The following is a 21305-nucleotide window of genomic DNA, read 5'->3' on the forward strand; positions in this document are numbered from 1 at the left end:
CGAAGATCTCGTACCCGAGGCAGAAGCCGGAGAACTATAATAACTGTGAACTATAATACGCTCGAGGAATTTTACAATATTTTCTATAGTATCTTTAACGAATAGAAGTCTTGAATTCTCATTATTATCATTGTGGTAATACCGTTTTTTTTATCTTTTTCCAAACACAATGTGAATAGGCAGATTTTTATGGAAAATTTTAGTCGAGGTGACGTCCTTCTATAGTATGGTTTTTGCTGTATCCTTTACGGCTGCTTCCTTAGTATTTTATTTGTATTGTAATTGTTTGGAAAATAAAATAAAAAAATGAGAAACTTTGATATCGTCTTAGCATACTAGTGTGATCTCTGACTGTTTATTGGGCTTTGAGTTTCAAGAGAAGCGGCCATATTCGTGTGTTTGAACGGGAGGGTTGTTGTGTTCGCAAGATTGGTGTTTAGATAGCTCTTCGTATTATACGTGGTTAACGCTTGGATCAGGTAGGGTGTAGAAGTTTATGAGTATGACGTGTAAGTTATTAAGATTTTTTACGGTGATTTTAAAGCGGTTGCATGGATTGGACGAGGCATATATATAAGTGTCAATATGAAAATTTATTGTTTGCATTGATTTTAACTACTTCGTACAGCATGATTAGTTGTGGATTGCGACAAGGGGGTAGCAGCGAAACCGAGTCTTAAGTGACAAATAATACTAAGAATTCTTGATTCTGGAAACCTGTCGCATTGACAGTCTTCGGTAGTTATGGTGTAACGATTTCCCGCCTGTTCGCATTTGCTCTAAAATAATGGAAAAGAAGGTCGATGACAATTTTATATTGACAGTGTGGTCAGTGTATGACCGCTGTCGTCATGAGCGTATGCAGTGAAATTTGTAATGACCAGTGTTTGACGTGCGAATCAAAAGAATGCGCACGTGTCTTTGACAAGCGAAAACAAATCTCAGTCCAAACAAATTGATGGACCAGAGAATCATATCTCGAAATGCTGCTGCTTTCTATTTAGTCCACTTCCCTACATATTCAAATTGCAAAATGTTGCGAGAAATATCGTTTGTTTTTTTTTCCTCTTAAATCCATTTTATTTTCAGACCGCTAGGCTCGGTGCAGAAATGTCGGGGATCGCCATAGCACGTCTAGCGGAGGAGCGGAAAGCCTGGAGGAAGGATCACCCATTTGTAAGGATTCACTTATTTTCCTGTTTGAGGCTCGTTTGAGGGAATAAAGTTTCAACGAAATTGTTGTGTTGTTTAGGGCTTTGTAGCTCGACCTGTAAAGAACGCAGATGGAAGCTTAAATCTGATGAGCTGGGAATGTTCCATACCTGGGAAGAAAGGGGTAAGAAAATATGCCTAATATAGTGCATCCACAAATTACATGATTGTTTTTAACAAATGTCTGATTGTTGCAGACACCTTGGGAAGGAGGTCAATATAAACTAAGAATGATCTTCAAGGATGATTATCCTTCTAGCCCCCCAAAGTGCAAATTTGAACCACCGTTGTTCCATCCCAATGTCTATCCTTCAGGTAAGTTGCGTGCACACAAGGTGTATTATTGCTGTTATTTTAGTCCTTCATGTTATATCTTACAAAGGATTTGGTTGTGCCAGCTAGCTAAAACAATTGTTCTGAAAGTTGTGGATTTGAATTTTCCCATTTAAAAGTGTCAGTAGAGAAACTATAAAAAGCAGACAGTATTTATCCAGTATGAACACAATGCGACTAGTAAGAAACACTTTCATTTGTGGAGCGTATTTACTAGTTGTTCATTCCACATTAAATCAGATTTGTTTATATTCTATACACCTATAAAGTAGGTAAGCCGTCAATATTACTCTTTGTAGAGTGTGTGTTTTTCAAATTAAACAAAAAAAAAAATATTGCTTTTCATTCTAAGCTGAAACTGATGTCATGCTTAAAGCTTCATGTGCCATAATTATGGAACATTTGATCTTGTGAAAAAGACTGGCTAATGCACACTTTGGTATCCTAAAGTAGCTGCTGTGTCACCTTGATGAAACCAATGAATATGAAACTAAATAACACTTGTATTGACCACTCCTCTCTCATGTTATATATAAATAAGTATTAAACTATAAAATCAGTTTTCTTCAAAATCACAGACAGGATGTGTTCTTGACTGTCTGCTAAGACAGTTCACATTACTTGTAAAATTATACCTTATAAGTTGGTACTAACAAGTAAAAAAAGGCTGTTAGCCTCAAAGGTTGGCCAAGATTAACCTTTGCTGCATGTTAATTTTATTGTCATTAGTTGATGGTTCTTTCTTCCCTGGCATTGTTCTGTCAATCTCGTCAGCATGGGAAGTGTCTCAGTAATTTGGCTGTTGTTGGATATAATTTCTTTCCATGCTTAGCAACTTTGCTGCTCAGAATGCTCCTTCCCCTAATTAGTTGCTTAGGCCATATAGTTCAAAGTTTGGAATGTCTGTTTTGTTTACAGTCCAACTCACCAAAATAGTAGCATTTTTTCTCACAGACTTTCAGAACACGTGATAACATTTTTGACTTGCAACCTGCGTTATTACTAACTTTCGAAATTTTCAGTCTTGAACACTTAGTTTTGAGCTGTGGTTTTTTCAAACATCTTTTTGCCAAGCTATAGTTCAGTCCACCACAGCTAGTTTCCTACCATTTACATTTGTTCGCTTTGTCATCCCACAACCAAACTGTTTTGGAAAACAGCCGGCCACTGTGGCCAAGCGGTTCTAGGTGCTTCAGTCCGGAACCGCGCGACTGCTACAGTCGCAGGTTCGAATCCTGCCTCGGGCATGGATGTGTGTGATGTCCGTAGGTTAGTTAGGTTTAAGTAGTTCTAAGCTATAGGGGGCTGATGACCTCAGATGTTAAGTCCCATAGTGCTCGGAGCCATTTGTTTTGGAAAACAAAACAATATCGCAATACATCTTGTCATATTCCAAGAGACATACGCTACAAGATGTAAATAGGAAAACCAGTCTTGTAATACATGGCAGCCAGATCAGTAATTGTCAATCCTGCATTCTCCATGTTGAAAACGAGCATATTTAATATGTTTGTTTCTCAGAAATAAGTCATTAGATTCAGCAATACTTATTGACTATTATATACTATCAGTTGATTAGTCACAACCAGCAGAAATGAACTGCTAACAGCAGCAGTGGAAGAGCTGCTGACACTGTAAGTGCACTTCAGTCACTACTTCTGGTATTAGCTGCATACACAGTGGAAAATCTTGTAACAGTGTAATTAAAGCTACAACAAAAATGCCACAAATTTTCCCAAGGGGGAAAAGAGGTACGTAATACATGCACCCTTCTGATAAAAATAAGAGGGGTGTTTTTGAGATTATGAAAATATTTTCTCCCATAGTACATTGTCAATGGTAATGTTGCATATCAAATCAAAGTGCAGTTTGAGCTTTACAAAGGTGTTCAACTTCAGTACCATCATGTAGGGTAAGTTTTATCCCTTTTTTGATGTTTTTGCAGACTATCAGGCATATATCAATTTGTGTTCATAGTATTTTATACATTATTCTTTTACAAAAACTCATAGTGCACTGTGCAAGTTATATTTTTCATAGATTGCTACGAGGGTGGATTGGAAAGTTTTCGGAACGCAATAAAATAAAGTACTTACATCTCTGAAACTTTTTCGATCTAGTCTCCATGTAGATTAATGCACTTGGTCCAACAATGTTCCAGTGCTTTGATCCCATCTTGAAAGTGAGTTTCCTCAGGCTTGCAAAATAGTTGTCAACTCCAGCTATCAATTCTTCGTTTGAAGTAAATCTGCACACCAAGAAAAAATTTTCAGTTTTGGGGAGAGATGGAACTCTGATGGAGCCATATCAGGTGAATAAGGTGGATGTGGCAACAATTCATACCTTAGTTTGTGTAATTTTGCCGTGGCGATGGCACGTGTGTGGGCGCGCATCAAGTCATGGCACCCATCTTGTACATAATTTTTTCATTTCTAATCCTTCAGTTAAAATGTGATATACCCTTTCAGATGACATTTGGCAAGTGTGAGCACTTTCAATTGGCAATCCTCCATGACCGTTTTGTGCACTTCTCCAATGATTTCTGGGGTAGTAACACATCTTGGCTGATCGCTGTGCGGATCATCTAACCTCTGCTAACCAAATTTAAATTTAATTGTCCAGTTGGCAACAGTTGAATGTCAGGAGCAGTCCCAGTATAGTCTGGAAATCAGTGTGAATGTCCTTTGCTTTTTACATTTTTTATTAAGTACTTAATCACTGCTCAAATCTAGATTTTCTTTCTTTTTTTATCCCGGTGTTTGCAAGTCACTATGCAGGAACAACAGAGCCAAGTCACTGCCACAGCTCTCTTTCAAGAGCACTGACATGACACATGTTTACAGGCAACAGTCAATGAATATCAAGTGAACAACTCGTTGTGTTAGCACTTACCACTCGTGGTGATTCTGAAAATTTTTCAAACCACCCTCGTAGAAAAAGAACTTCAACAGGTCCCTGTTACATTGCAACGTGGGGTTTCATTGACTACTTGAAATTCGTTTTATTATAAACATGGGCGGAATGGTCTTGGTATAAATGTTACTCTAGTGCAGTATGAGTAGGGCCCCTGTAAAGTATTCTGTGACCTACATTGAAAACTGGGTGTTTTGTAAAATGCTTATAAGTTAGGAATTGCTGAAACACACATTTCTATGAATATTATCAATCCTTGATTGAAACACACTGTAAAAAACTATTGTGACAAAAATGTTAAGCTTTTATACAAAAATTCTCACTGGAAATTCGTACGGAATTATACACCCATCAGTGTCTAGCTCTGGTGGAGGCATGTTGCCAGTCACATCATATAACAGAATGGTGCAGTGAAAATATGTTCTTTTGGAATGAAGCCCCATTACTTAAACTACCTTTCCCTTTGTTGCAACTTATTGAATACTACAAATGTAGTGAAAAGCTTATTTCCTCTTTTAGCCCCAATTGCTTCCACCATAACATTATCTGGAAAAAGATCTTTACTTGCACTTTGTAAGCAGCAAATAACAGGATTGTCCGAAGAAACAAAATCACTGTAATGAGTTTCCAGATACTCTGGCAATATTACACAAAGCTCATCATCTGATGAAGAATTCACACTTTTGGAAGAGATTTTCTTGTCTAGTTAGGGCTCATTAGCTGTAGATGACGTGGAACAACTATGCTGAGGTTCATTTGTACCTGCAGACAGTTTGGGCATGATTCGTATCACTTCAGGCAGGGGGTTACCTTAACAGTCTCTGATGTTGTTGAATTTAGCATATGTTAAAATTTAAGAGTAAGTAAGGAACACGTATTTTTGGTTTCTCCACAAAAATTCCTGCCCAGAGATCTGGCCTCCATAGAAGACACTGCAAACACCAGTTTTAAGATTAGTATTTTCGAAAAAAATTTAAAATGCTGTATCTCTGCAACAGTTATAGATATTTTGTATTCGTATTTGAAAGATAATTGCTTTATGATTACAATGGTATACTCCATTTGGACACTCAAGATTTTTTACTGTCACCTTTTGGATTTTTTATAACTTACAGACATTTCTTTTTCTAAAAATGCCAATCCAGAAAACTTGATTTTTCTGTTAATTATAGCCATGTAGTGCTATATTCTCTGTAAAGGAGAGCTTCCATTTTTAAGCTGGACATGTCTCTGAGGGCTATTGTATTTTTAGGGTTTTTTAAAGGTTGTTAGTAGGATGTATAGGCCGAAGGTTGTGGGTTGGTTAGGTGTTGGGCTGGGGGGTTAGTTGATGGTGAAGTTTGTAGAGGGATGTGGAGGGGTGGTTTTTTATTTTGTGTAGAGGATATTTTGTTGTAGTGTGTGTCATTTTTTTGTTTTTCTTGGTTTGTGGGTCTTTGTTGGTTTGTGTGGTTTTTTTGTTGGTTTGTGTGGTTTTTTTGTTGGTTTGTGTGGTTTTTTTGTTGGTTTGTGTGGTTTTTTTGTTGGTTTGTGTGGTTTTTTTGTTGGTTTGTGTGGTTTTTTTGTTGGTTTGTGTGGTTTTTTTGTTGGTTTGTGTGGTTTTTTTGTTGGTTTGTGTGGTTTTTTTGTTGGTTTGTGTGGTTTTTTTGTTGGTTTGTGTGGTTTTTTTGTTGGTTTGTGTGGTTTTTTTGTTGGTTTGTGTGGTTTTTTTGTTGGTTTGTGTGGTTTTTTTGTTGGTTTGTGTGGTTTTTTTGTTGGTTTGTGTGGTTTTTTTGTTGGTTTGTGTGGTTTTTTTGTTGGTTTGTGTGGTTTTTTTGTTGGTTTGTGTGGTTTTTTTGTTGGTTTGTGTGGTTTTTTTGTTGGTTTGTGTGGTTTTTTTGTTGGTTTGTGTGGTTTTTTTGTTGGTTTGTGTGGTTTTTTTGGTTGGTTTGTGTGGTTTTTTTTGTTGGTTTGTGTGGTTTTTTTTGTTGGTTTGTGTGGTTTTTTTTGTTGGTTTGTGTGGTTTTTTTTGTTGGTTTGTGTGGTTTTTTTTGTTGGTTTGTGTGGTTTTTTTTGTTGGTTTGTGTGGTTTTTTTTGTTGGTTTGTGTGGTTTTTTTGTTGGTTTGTGTGGTTTTTTTTGTTGGTTTGTGTGGTTTTTTTGTTGGTTTGTGTGGTTTTTTTGTTGGTTTGTGTGGTTTTTTTGTTGGTTTGTGTGGTTTTTTTGTTGGTTTGTGTGGTTTTTTTTGTTGGTTTGTGTGGTTTTTTTTGTTGGTTTGTGTGGTTTTTTTTGTTGGTTTGTGTGGTTTTTTTTGTTGGTTTGTGTGGTTTTTTTTGTTGGTTTGTGTGGTTTTTTTTGTTGGTTTGTGTGGTTTTTTTTGTTGGTTTGTGTGGTTTTTTTTGTTGGTTTGTGTGGTTTTTTTTGTTGGTTTGTGTGGTTTTTTTTGTTGGTTTGTGTGGTTTTTTTTGTTGGTTTGTGTGGTTTTTTTTGTTGGTTTGTGTGGTTTTTTTTGTTGGTTTGTGTGGTTTTTTTTGTTGGTTTGTGTGGTTTTTTTTGTTGGTTTGTGTGGTTTTTTTTGTTGGTTTGTGTGGTTTTTTTTGTTGGTTTGTGTGGTTTTTTTTGTTGGTTTGTGTGGTTTTTTTTTTGTTGGTTTGTGTGGTTTTTTTTTTGTTGGTTTGTGTGGTTTTTTTTTTGTTGGTTTGTGTGGTTTTTTTTTGTTGGTTTGTGTGGTTTTTTTTTTGTTGGTTTGTGTGGTTTTTTTTTGTTGGTTTGTGTGGTTTTTTTTTTGTTGGTTTGTGTGGTTTTTTTTTTGTTGGTTTGTGTGGTTTTTTTTTTGTTGGTTTGTGTGGTTTTTTTTTTGTTGGTTTGTGTGGTTTTTTTTTTGTTGGTTTGTGTGGTTTTTTTTTTGTTGGTTTGTGTGGTTTTTTTTTTGTTGGTTTGTGTGGTTTTTTTTTTTTGTTGGTTTGTGTGGTTTTTTTTTTGTTGGTTTGTGTGGGTTTTTTTTGTTGGTTTGTGTGGTTTTGAGAGAGAGAGAGTTAGGGAAGTGTTTGATTGCAAGGTGTGATTGTGGCTATGGCTGGTTTGGTATCGTTAGTTGCTGTTGACCTATATAGGTCAGGGGAAGTGATAGATTCCAGTGGATTTTGTGTGTAATGGAATTTGGGAAGGTTGTGGGGTCTTGTTAATTTAGTGTTTTTTGGTGTTTGGTGTAGTGGTATTTGTTTATATTTGGTATGTCCCCACCCAAAAACCCCCAATTTTGCACTGCTTGTCCCGTTACTTTCATTATATTTTTGGAGGAACATCTGTTTGGTGGTTTTTCAATCTATTTACGTGTTTGTTGTCATGTTTACATGATGTCATAGGAGCGGTATGTGAGTTGTTGTGAATGATTGTTTCCGCCATATTGGTGACGTCATTGGTCAAAGCAGAGGGATGGAATTGGACACTTCAGTTATCCCGTCTTTGATGCTGTTATCTCATCACTTTGTTGTAGTTTCTTGTCAGTTTGTCGTGGTTGTTCAGTACTAATTTGTTTACTGAAGAGGCTTCTAAGAAATCTGAGACCGTCCAGTGAGTTCTGTGTTTTTGTGAGGACTGTGCCAGTTGACACAGTTGCAGTGCGTTTTTGTGAAAAGGACTATTTGAAATGTCTTCTGGCTGGGGCCACAGGAGAGTGAAGTGTGCTGGGTGCATATCCATAAAAGTGATACATAATACAAACTATAGAAACCCTTTGTTCAGATTGGGAATAAGTGTTCTCATTTGAAGACTCGATCTCAAAGTGAAGAGGTTGCCAGTGGTGACGTTTTGTGTTATAATTGTTTTGACATAACAACAACAATGATAGTATGTGAACAAGGTTGAGCCTCCCATGGTGCAGATGATTCAGATTTTGCATCAATAGAAGAAGAATTTAATACCCTGAATCAGCCAACTACAGAGGTATGTGTTAGTCCTGTTACAAAACAGTGGTCAGTAAAGTAGAGTGATAAGCTCTATGCAGCAAGAAAATGCAGAGAAATTACTAAAGCTGTGGATGAAGACACTACAGCAAAACTGACTACTCTTCAAAGTAGAAATTCCATCTTCAGAGGAAAATGAACCAAAGAACTCGAGCATCTCTTGGCAGGAATTTTTCACAAATATCAATTCAGTTGCTGAATATTCTTCATCCTACAGTGAAAAAGTGCAAGTTTTAACTATTATTCCAGAGACATTTTCAAAGAAAAAACTTTGAACCACGTTCCTTCAGTATCAAAGTACGTGCTAGGTGGAGTCTTTGGAAGAGCAGATCCCTATTATGGTCATCCTGTAGAAGCAGCTCAAGTTCAGATAGTGCAGTCATTTTATCTGGAAGACAAATGGGACTGTTCTCACCAGAGTGCAATCAAAAAAAGATACTATAACTGTAACAGTTGAAGGTCAAAAAGTTGTGAAACTTAGAGGTACATGACTTGCAGTATTAAAGAAACTTTTGCAATTTGGGTCAATCCATATGAAGTGAAGTGGTCCAGGGATGGTTCCTTGACCATTTTTAAATATTTTAATCTTTCTATGTGATTGCCCTATATTTGAGAAGTTCAGAACAGTTTTTTAAAATAATTTATATTGCACCTTTACTGGTTGGCGGACATATTTATTTGTAGGTGCGCAATGATTTTTCAGTCTGGAGATATTAGTGAAAATTTTAATATCTCTGGACTGGGTTAATGATGATTTGAGTGTATTTTTCTCCTATAGTTAGATACCATACACTACTAGCCTTGTATAGAGCAAGAACACATACAAATGTTTCCTTAATTTTTATGAACTTTCGACATTTGAAAATTTTCATTTTATGTAAACTTTGGGATTAGTTATCCCAGGTGTGACTGATATAAAAATGATTTTTGCACAGTTTGTACACTGTAAATTTCAACATTGATATCTTACTGTGAACAAAGATACGAATTTTTGTATATGAGGTGACAATTCACATTACTCTAAAACTAATCTTATGGCTATTGCTTATTTAATTGGTTTATTGTGTCATTGTAATAAAATTTGAGACACATTTAGTTAACACTATCACCCAATATTCATTTAGTTTATTTAATTTTAATAATACAATATTAAACAATAGGAGCATTTGCTTTTGGTCTGTGGTAATGAAAATGCCCATTTCCGTTTAGGTTTAGTGTCAATAAAGAAGTATATTATTGCTGGGCGTGGTGTTGAGGCAGTCAGTTCTGAAACCACTGTTAGAGTGGATGTACATACTTTGACAGTGTAGAATGTGTAATGTGCTTTGTTCTGTGTGTAATTTGTAATTAATTTTGAGAGATTAGCAGGAATGCAATAACATTGATGAACAGTGCTCTTGTTGGACAGATAGCTAGTGAAGTGTGTCACAATAATTCACGGTCCAGTTTCAGAAAACTTGAAAAATGTCAATGACTTTGATGAAGTTAGACAAACTTTGTTTAAATTTAGAGTGAGTTCTTCTGTAACATCATTGTTAGTATAATAAAGAAACATATTCTGAAGTACAACCACATTTTTGGAAGAAAGTGCTGTGATCCACTTAAAGTTCATAAAAAGCCTATTACTAAAGGTTTGAGGGAAATAAAACTTGAACATTTGTCCTTGTTATGTGAGAGTGAAACGTAATGTGATTCCTGGAAATTCCTTGTGCCCACATTTTTACTCAAAAATATTTGTTGTGAATACAGAACCAGAATCATGTAACGTTGTTAATGACATTTATATTCCTAATGAGCAAGCTGTTAGCATATTAGATTTTGCTTGTTCCAAGTTAGATGTATCTCCTGCATCGAAAATAATAAAATTAAGTAGCAGAAAAAGATAAGCAGCTATTGAAAATAAGGTACAACAAATTCCAGACAAAATTAGAAAAGACTTGGAATCGTGCTTTAATAATGCAGGTACCAACATTGTTTCTATAGAAGAAAAGCTACCACCAGCATCATCTGACACTGAAAATTTGAGCTTAATAGAGAAATTAAAAGTTAAATGTTCAGTGACATCTAAAGAGGAAAAAGTTAAAATTTTAAGTTTGCTCCCTGACTCATGGTCAAGAGAAAAAATAGTTCATGAATTCAGTGTTTCTCATCGTTTGGTTAAACTAACCCGAAAATTAGTGGAAGAGCAAGGCATTCTTTCAGTTTTAGGAAAGAAGAAAGGAGTAGCTATAAGTGAAGAAACAATTGAAAAGATCCAGCAGTTTTTTGAAGATTGTGAAAACAGTAAAACATGCCTAGGTTGCAAAGATAGCAAGAGTTGTTATAAATGGAGTTGAAGTAACAAAGCAGAAACAACTAGTGCTGTCGAATTTAAATGAACTTTATGTAGCTTTCGAAAATTCTGATTGCAAAATTGGAAGGTCAAAATTTTGTGACCTCTGCCCTAAGTGGTGTATTTTGGCTGGATCCTCAAGGACACACTCCTTACGTGTTTATCTCATCAAAATGACAAACTGATGATTGTGGGTGCAAAACTCAGTGATAGTAACTACAAAGAGTTGCTGGATTTAATGGTCTTTGACACTAACAGTTATGACTGTGTGATGAGTTTGGGTAATAAATGCCCTGGTAAGGAGACCGTTATTGAATTGTTTCAAGAATATGACGAGTAAATGCCAGAAAGTATTACCTTCAAACAGTGGGTCACAACTGACAGGGCAGAAATGATAAGTGGTTAAATCTCAGGAAGAGTACATGGAATATTTAATGATAACTTACAAAAACTCAAGTCACCATTATGTTTCTAAAATCCAAAGCAAGTTTTTGAAGGACAAAAAAGCACTACTTCATGAGACTGAATGCTTAGTGCTAGCTGATTTTGCAGAAAATTTTTCATTTTTGGTTCAGGATGCAATACAAGGGTACCACTGGATCAGTGACCAGGCAACAGTGCATCCTTTTATCCTTTACTTTAAAAATGAGGAGGATGAAGTTTGTAGTTCTTCAGTTCGCATTCTAAGCGACTACCTGAAGCACAACACTTTGGCTGTACATGTGTTTCAAAAGTATGTAATAAATTACATAAAAGAAAATTTTCGCAAGTTGAGAAGCTGGCCTACTTTCCAGATGGAAGTAGTAGTCAGTATAAGATCGAAAAATTTTTCACGTCTGTGCAACCACAAAGTAGACTTTGGGTTGGAGGCTGAATGGCACTTTTTTGCATCTTGCCATGGTGTGTGATGGAGTAGGAGCTATAACAAAATGTGAAGTAAAGCCACCCTACAAAGACCAACTGCAGACCAAATTCTCACAGTACAGGATGTGTGTGTCCTTTGCAATGATAATATGAAAGGCATTACCTCTTTTCTGATCAAGAAAGAAATGGTTCTGCATATGAAAAATATTCAAACCAGATTTGGAAAGTGTATAGCAATAAAAGGAACAAGGCATTTCCACAAATTCCTTGGCTTTGCAGAAACCCTAGTTCATTGCTATGTATTATCAGAAACTGAAATTTGAGGATCATTGTCAATAAAATTGTCTGTAACGTTGAATGACATAGTGGCGTGTGTGTATGAAATGACATAGTGGCATGTGTGTATGATGGACAGTGGTGGCTTGCAGAGGCTGAAAGAATAAGTTTGGAAAACAATGCTGTTTTTGTGCATTTTTACCGCCCTGCTGGCGCAAGACCATCATTCAATAAATCTACTAGGGACAAAGTTTGGATACCAATGAAAAATGTTTTAAGGAAACTTTCAGTACTTGAACTTGCCACAGCAACTGGGAGATCTTATTCTATATCACAGAAGCTGCCTGAAAAAGTAAGTGTTCTTAACATCCACCACCAGGTTTAGGAACAGTCGCATCTTGAAGGATGTTAATTGAAAATATTTAAGTATGTCAAAATAATATAAATGTTAATTTCAGTGATGTTTCCACGTTTTGTATATAATTCAGTACCTTACTTCAATAATAATTGATTATATCCTGCCAAAATCACACATGAATAGGCAACAGCCATAAGATCAGTTGTAGAGTAATGTGAATTATCTCATTTTCAAAAATTGATATCTTTGTTCAATCAGATATCAATGTTGAAATTTTTACAGTATATTGCTATCATATAGGTGTACAAACTGCAAAAAAATTATTTTTATGTTCAGTCCCACCTGAGATAACCAACCCCAAAATTTACAAAAATGAAAATTTTCAAATTTCAGAAAATCATAAAAAATTAAGGAAACAGTAATGTGTTCTTGCTCTATATGAGGCTAGTAGTGTATGATATCTAACTATAGGAAAAAAATACTCATAAATCATTTGTTTGCTATTTTTGGGCCTAAAAAGTGGATTTTTGAAAATTTGTATACCAAACTTTGGAGGTAATTTTGACTGGTTATTTTTGAATTTAGGATATTTTGTGTAATAGACACTGTTGTAGAGGACTCTCTCTCTCTCTCTCTCTCTCTCTTTTTTTTTTTTTTTAAGTCAACTGCTGTGTTGTAACAACCCAGTCCAGAGATATTCAAATTTTCGCTAATGTCTTCAGGCTGAAAAATCATCGCGCGCCTACAAATAAATATGGCTGCCATTCAGTAAAGGTGAAAGGTAAAATTTTTTAAAAACTGTTTTGAACTTCTCAATTATAGGGTAAAAAAAATTAAAATATATAAATGTGGTCAAGCAACCAACTTATTTTTATTGGACCACTTCATTTGGACTGACCCATTTATAAGAGCAACTATACAACTTCACATATTGGAAGATCAACATTTTATGCAATATGACCTAAGTGGGTAATTCCACACCCACACGGATGTCTGGTTATGTTTGTACTGTGTGAATTTTGAACTTTGTGTAGTAACTTTGAAGAACTTACTGGAGCACATGCCATATGACATCTTGGTTGGGTGCGTGATGTCTTTAGTAGTATGTGACGTAAAGCGAGAGACTTGTTTGTCTCAAAAATGTGGTGACTGCACTGGGAAGAGAGGTCTTCCTTTAAACACACTTGGCCTGTAAGGTATAGCAAATAACTCTGCAGAAATTACATATGCAACTTGGGAGGAAAATAAACTGACTAAGAAAACTGTTGCCTTTGACAGTTTCATTGATAAACTTGGTAAATGTCAGTGAAAGCAGTAACACAGCAGCATCTGAAAAAATTGCAACAACACATTGCAGAAGTGAAAGGGTGTGTACAGGCTGAAGAACTATCTTTAGTGCTTCACTGTGATTTTGCTGAGAACTGGTCTGAAATTCTACCACAACAAGTACGAGGCTATCTTTGGAGTAATGACAGAGTTTCAATTTTTACAGTGCTCACAAAGCAAGACCACAGGTGTTGCAGTTATAAGTGAAGGCACAGGACATGACTTAGCATGTGCTTTGCTAGCAATGCCCAAAATTATTCAACTACAAAGAGGGGCAGAGAAGATCATTATTATTTCTGAGGTGCTCCTAGTCATTTTAAAAATAGTTACCAGCTGTTTGAATTAAGTCACTTGTTAACTGTTTGGGTGCACAGTGCTATTAGGAAGGGACCTTGCAATGGTGTAAGAGGCCTGCTGAAGCACCATGCTACAGAATATAATCTTTATCAACCAAATACAGCTGCAATTCAGAATGCTGAGGATTTTATGGGAGTTGTGAAATTTTACACATCAACAGCCCTCATTCTTTTGTCCAAAGTGGAAATCGGAGAATTCCTTGAGCAGAAAAAAGAATGGTCCAAACTACTTCTGTGAAAGGAATTCAGAAGACACATTTCTGGACTGAAAGTGATGAGCGAAAGGGGGTGTGTGTGTGTGTGTGTGTGTGTGTGTGTGTGTGTGTGTGTGTGTGTGTGTGTGTCTGGTGGATTGCAGAGATTAGACACCAGGTAGGAGTTAAATGAAATTGTAGTGAACTTCATGCTACCACGTGGATCAGCTGCTGGATATAGGTTTCCAGCTGAAGGACAGCAATGCCATCGGGGCTCACTTCCTCTTCACAATGTTTTGAAGATTGTAAGTGCTCCAGTTGCTATTGGTTCAGCAGGAAGGCAGTGCACTCTATCAAAGGGAGATGTTGAATAGTAGAACACATTTTTAGTTCAGTGACTGGCTGATTTCAGTACAGAACAGAGTGCACAGAAGTTGTATAAATTGAAACCTTTAAGTCTTCGGACCTTCCACATACATTTTGGAACCATTTAAAATGCTTTGAAAATGAGTCTCTTATTACTCATCTTTCAAAACTAAAATTATGTTAAATAAGGCTAGGTTTTGTTTTTTATGGGCCTGTTACGTGATAATGTAGTAATAAAACAGGTTTTATGTACGGCAAAAATTTCAATTGTTTATAAAACCTGTTCAACCTAAAAGTGGAAACTCTCCTTTTCGGGGAATGTAGAACTATATGGTACTAATAAACAGAAAAAATCAATTTTATGGATTGCCATTTTGAAAAAATTTTTTTTCCATAAATTACAAAAAAGTTCAGAATGTTATAGTAGAACTTTGACAGGTAAGTCCAAATGGAGTATTTCTTTGCAATCATAAGCAGTTATCTTTCAAATAAAAAACCACAGCAAAATATTTAGAACTGTTCCAGAGATAAAGAATTTCGAAATTTTTTCCAAAATTCACATCTTCAAAATGGTGTGCGCAGTGTCAGCTTTGGAGTGATGTACCTGAGCAGAAATTTTTTGGTGAAAGAAAAAGTTTCTTACTTGATCCCTCATTTTAAAATATGCTAAATTCAATTTCAGAGACTATGAAAGTAAGATTTTTGCAGCCTGCCTAAATTGATATGGACTATTCCTTTGAATTTTTTGTGGTGCACACACATTTTCATTTAATATGCAAATGTTTCGGGGCCAGTGCTCAATGCATGAACAGCTAAAACAACACTGCCAGGGCTTATCAGTTTTCTTTCTTATTGTTTTTAGAAGGGCTATTGGTTTTTTCTTTCCATATAGACTTTAAATAAGAGGCCAGAGATTCAGCTACAGCTTCCTTTTTCTCTTCCTTATCGTGTTCACCTGGGAGTTTAGAGGAGACAGCTTCTTTTTTGAGTGGGAGTATTCCATATGCCCTTGAACACATTTTGGAGGTTTGTCTTATCCACTAGACTATTTGAATTCATTAAGAAGGGTTGGAAACATTGCCGGTGGTATGACTGAGAATGTCATTTTCTTCACGTAGCTGAAGAACCAAACTTGTGGAATGTGAACTTAGGTTGCCTCTTGTCATTATTTTTTTTTTTTTTTTTTTTTTTTTCCAGGCAGGTATTTTAGCATGAGGTGGCAGCAGTTTTTAAACTAATCTGTTAATACTAAATTGTCAAACCACCTATGTTGAGTTCAATTGTTGTTCCATCTCTACACCACCCATTGGGCCTCCTGAGTCGAAGTATCATACATTTTCACTTTTATGAGAAACTTACTGGCAACAAAAATCAGAAGCTGATCTGCATACAGTGGTTGTGGATGGTTTGGTATGGTTGAGAAAATGGTCAGAACACTTGGCTCCAGTGAAATATCAGTTTCTTCCTTCGTGGATCGTCTCGGAGATTGTATTCAGCATAAATAAATTACAGGCTGGTAAATCTTTGGGAAGTTGCTTCCAAATTAATGAAATATTTTTTGAGTTTACTTCTGTCTTACTTCGGTTAAGATGTTTATAAGCCATGGTGTGAGGATAACTTCATTTTGTTTAATAAATGTGCTGCCCAATCATTACCTGTATAATTATTCTGGAATCATCTTTCATTGTGTCCAAGTAAGTTTAGGAATGTTTGTTATAACTTTAGTATCTGTAATATGCAATGTAAACCCACAAATCAGCAGTAGTGGCAAAAGAATTTGCTGATATAAATTCTTTTTCTGATCTTAATACATTCTTACATTAATCAGTCCATTTTTTCTTAAGTGATTTTTCACTAGTCTCTTGGTGGCTCCCTTTGTCTGCTGATTATTTTAATGAACAAGATGACTTCTTCTAATGTTTCCTTCTACACGTCTAGGTACAATCTTGTGGTTGGAGACCTTATGTAAGTTGCATTGCAGTTCAGTATTTAGTTGTGGCTTTACTTTATTCAAACAGAATCCTTTATTCTTTAACTGCTCTGTCTAATAAAGTTATAATACTTCCCATTCTTTACAGTTGAAACAAAACCCAAGTCTCAATCTAAAACTTCTGCAATAATGATTTCATTGTTACGCCTGATAAGAAAAAGTTGGGATTCAGTGTTACCCTCTTTTAAAGAAACATGAATTTTTAATTGTTAAAGTTGTTTGTACAAGAAGCTGATGATAGAATTAATTCTTTCTTCTTGTCCAAGGAAGTTTTTCCCCAATTGGATTCATAAGCAGATATCTAGGGCTTGATTAAAAAATTTTGAGCTCTAATATTTTGAAATTTTAAAGCATATGAATTCAAATTCCATTGCATTATGATTTTCATTTTCAAGCAGATATGTAAGTTTGTCCAGAAATGGAAAGAAAAGAGTGAAATTGGTTCTGGGGTCAGAATCAGCCTGGTTGATTGTAGTCTTGGAGGAATGTTCATATTTATTCTCCAAAATGTTAGGAAATCTGAATAATTTTACTTTCTAAGCTTAAAACAGATGTGAAATCAAAAGCTACTAGAAAGTGCAGTACGGTATTTATTACTCGCACATATTTTAAAAATCACAAATACTAGTCCAAAAGATTTGTAAAAGTTAACTTTTCATTTTTGTAATTTATGTACAGTATATATGTATATGACACAAAATACTTGGTGGAAAATTTCAGTTACAGCTTTTATGAATATTGTGCAGTTTTGAACTGTTCTGTGTGACACAGTTGAACATTAGGCTATGCTTCAAATCACTATTACCACAACCAATATTTGACATTCACCTTTATTGGCTTCACGAAAATTTCTTCCTTCTTGCCATCTCCTGCTTCTGTACAGGGTTGGCATTTTTGTATATGTTTTGCCAGTCTTAGTGACTGGCCAGATATTGTCTTGACACAGTTGCCCCCTCCTAGGATGTGATCTGTGTGTGCTACCTGTGTTGAGAGTAAATGTCATTTAGGCACGACAGTTTTCTAAACATTTGTGTAGTGTGTATCTAAGCAGGAGCATGGGTACCAACCTGCTATTTGGGAAACCGGATGTTGGAAACAGTCTGAAAACATCATCTACACTGAGGCAGCAATTATGAACAATCACCATATGCAACTGTGAACTTTTGTCACAACATTTCGTTTGGTACTGTGCACGATATTGTTAATTAACATTGAAATTTTGTAAAGCTGGTGCTTGCTGGCTGCCCAATAACCTGACAGACAACCACAATGACCGAGTGACCAGCTTGGATCACTTAACATGTTACGCCACAGGAACTATAAAACAGTTTTGTACTTCATTGCTCGCATTTTGAACTAGCATGACTCGGAGGAAGGATATGGCGGTACTTAATCAATAGTTTGTTTCCAGAGTGTTATTGCTTACAAGGGAGTAATTTTTCTAATGAATTTTATTCCTGTCATTTGCTGTAACAAACTTGGTTGATACATGAAATTCCTTATCTGCTCAGCTTCTGTAAAACCTATTATGTGCCAGATGAACAAGTGAAAGAATTTAAAAGAACAGTTCTGCTCAATCAGATTCATAATGTAAATTCTATTTCAACAAAACTTTTTACAATTGGGACTAGCCAAATGAGGCAGTGCAACAACATACTTCATATTAGCTCTGTCCAGCCACCCTGATTGGGAGGTTGTGGTTTTAGTGTGTGTGTGTGTGTGTGTGTGTGTGTGTGTGTGTGTGTGTGTGTGTGTGTTTCTTCATAGTACCCACGGTGACAGGATATGTCATAAATACCCTGGACTGTAATCTCAGAGGTGTACTTCTGGTTTACTTTTTGCGATTTTTCCTAATTTGTTTGATGTACAATCAGCTACAGAAGCACACACTGAAACACTGTGAAGTACATGAAATCAGTTTTAGCATTGATGCACATTTGGGTTTCATTCTGTTCCATTTGAATGTGGAGAACAGAAGAATGATTGGTTCAAAGCCTCTATGCATGCTATGATCTTGCCTTTTGCCTCTATGGGAGTGATACAGTAGGCTGTAGTAGATTTGCCACTTACCTTCCAAGCAGGCTTTTCCTAGTTAATAGGCATGTATGCCTATCTTGAAGCATTTGCAAGTTCAGTTGTCAGCATTTTTGTGAAATATCCAGTGTTAAGTGACACTGCTGCCCTTTATTTATGTTTTAATATCTCCTGATAGTCCTGAATGAGATTTTCACTCTGCAGTTTGTTTCCTGATAGTCCTGTTGGGAATGGGTACAAAACGTTGAAATAGATTGTTTAGTAAGTAATGTCCTTTTTAGACAGATTGCAGTTACCCTTATGATACTAATGAACTGTGTGTTCCACCTGTTTACTTAACACTGAGAGTGTGTGATTCCATTTCATATCCCCCAAAGTTGTTACATGCAGGTAATTGTGAGATTTGACTTTATTCCAATTGTGACTCATTTGTATTGTTGTGGTATACTAAGTTTGTGAAGTGCACTGTGAACATTTAAAGCAAGTTGCCAATTTTTGCACCACTACACCTTATAAAATTATGTATATGCATGCATACATGTGCAGCTTTTTTCATAGATCAGACTTATAGAAAACTGCAGTGTTCATAAGGGCTGTAACTATTAATTTTGCCTGCCAGGTCATTAATATACAGAAAGAGCTCCAACAGACTTCCTTATGGCAAATCTGAAGTTACTTCACCCATGTTGATACCAGAGTACAGATTCAGATGATAGGCTTCATCAAGAAATACTGCTTCTACCAGTTTGCCTTGATTTCTGCCATCATGCGGAGAGAGATGGGTTTTGCATGACTGATATTTCGAAATCCTAACTGCGTGGCATGGGGAAGGTCATTGTTTGATATTATCACATTGCATTTTTCATAATATTCTCGGAGATTCTACAATAGACATATGTCAAATTCAATTGGATGGTAGTTTTTTGGTCATTTTTACTACATTTTTATAGAAAAATGTGAACTATGCTTTCTTCCAACCACTAGACAGGAATTTTGTTACAGGGTTCTGCAGGGTTTAGAGGCTGTAGCTCTGAGGTTCTCATGTTTTCTGTATTTTCAGTTTTCAAATCCAGGTCTGCCATGCAAAAAATTTTATTGGTAGAATTGAATGTCCTGTTGCTAAATTTCAGCTTTGAGTTAAACATGATGTATCATCTTACAGAGGGAATGGAACAATAACAATATTTATTTTCCTTCTGTATTTTTGTGGAATTAAGTTGGTATGGGAAGACAGTATAGTGCAGGCCTAAGCTACATAAAATATTTGGTGACAGTTGTTTTATGTAATGAAGATTGTGGCTTATGTAGTGCACCAGTTTTTGTGACAGGCAGGTGAGCCAGATTCAGATCGAACCAAAATGGTGAAATAACATCTGTGGAGTTGTACGCCAGCCAGTCTGAATGTGGTTTTTTGGTGGATTCCTACTCTTGTGGCAAATGCTGGTCTGGTCCCCAAATTCTGTCTAAGAATACCACAGAGACAGTTAAAAACAGCAAAGTTTACATGGTTCACAAAGAGATGGTGCACAGCTTCTCTCCATTAGGTTACCTTGACAACTGTAGCATCAGGAATGTGATGTGGCCACAAAATTAAATAATGACTTAAATACGTCAAATTCTGGAAAAGCATACCACTTACTCGATGGAATAAACATTAGGGAAATGATTATGGTGACTCGCTGATCCATAGTGTTGTTTGTTTTTGATTGAGTTGGAAGGTGACAGTTTGGTTGAGAGTTGAAAAAAACTGTGATGTCATGACAGTAACTGTTTCTGTTATAGCACATATTTTTATTCATTTTGCATTTCAGTGTGTAGTTAATGCCCACTATTTTCATGTCATGTTACAACAAATTGCTGGTATTCGAAAGCACAATTTTATTTTCTTCTCACCCAGGTATTTAGTTTACCAGAATTTTATATTTGAATTCAGCTAGATATTTGTGATTCATTTTAAGCAGACTCTATTTGTAAAACTGCAGTACAGATGGCATCATGTTACTACACAAAAAATCAGGTTCCGTAAACCATGCAAGAGGTAATGTTTCTCTCCCATTCTTGACCATTTGAGTTTTCTAGGCCCAGTGGCCTTACTGTTGATGGGAAATTACACACATGAAAGTCATGAGGGCCCAAATATTGGAATTATTTTCATATTCCCTATTCTAAAACTATATACTTTGTGTATAGTACCTCATCATTTTTATGTTTAAATACCTTTCTAAAGCAGATGGGCATGTGAATGTTTAGCTGCCATGATATTGTCAAACACACAACCTTGTCGACAATGTCACATTATTTAATTTTGTCACAACTATTTCTGTAGCAACTCATTTGTATAATATCTTTGAAGAACATATCAATTGTGATATGTGGAAGGATTTATTTCAATCAGTATTTGTCGATACAAGTAAATTACTTGAGTTTACTTAACATTTTCATGGGTATTCATGTTGTAAACTACTTGTTTGTGACAGCATATTTCTGCTAATTTCCAATATACTATGTCAAAAATAAGTTTAATTGCAGTCATAAATTTTATAGTAATTAACACAAGCATGTTTTTGGAAATTGTAAAAATTTAGAAATTGTTACACCACAGTGAAATGAGATTAGGCCTCAAAATTTGCCAAGATGTTGGTGTTGTAAATAGTGAAAATAACAGTGGAAAAATCCCTTATGTTTAGTGAGGTCATAAGAGGACTATCCATCAAAATTGTAGTGGTATGTCAAGTGTTTACAATATCTCCTGTAACATGAACAAAATATAGTGAATATTTGCCTTGCTTATGCCATGAAGTGCATTGG

The 21305-nt window shown here is 35.8% G+C and overlaps 1 protein-coding gene across 1 annotated transcript in view; it reads left to right on the forward strand.

Moving 5' to 3' along the window:
- The first annotated feature begins 321 nt into the window (after nt 1–321).
- Nucleotides 322–21305, forward strand: part of LOC124547407 (SUMO-conjugating enzyme UBC9-B) — a 31197-nt gene continuing 10213 nt past the window's right edge. The window contains exons 1-4 of the mRNA XM_047125103.1: nt 322–479; nt 1090–1176; nt 1253–1336; nt 1410–1527. Coding sequence (XP_046981059.1) covers nt 1111–1176; nt 1253–1336; nt 1410–1527 — 268 coding nt within the window. The 5' untranslated portion in view covers nt 322–479; nt 1090–1110. The remainder of the gene's footprint in view (nt 480–1089; nt 1177–1252; nt 1337–1409; nt 1528–21305) is intronic.

The sequence above is a fragment of the Schistocerca americana genome, chromosome 1, assembly GCF_021461395.2.
Source record: "Schistocerca americana isolate TAMUIC-IGC-003095 chromosome 1, iqSchAmer2.1, whole genome shotgun sequence".
Classification (NCBI taxonomy): Eukaryota; Metazoa; Arthropoda; class Insecta; order Orthoptera; family Acrididae; genus Schistocerca; species Schistocerca americana.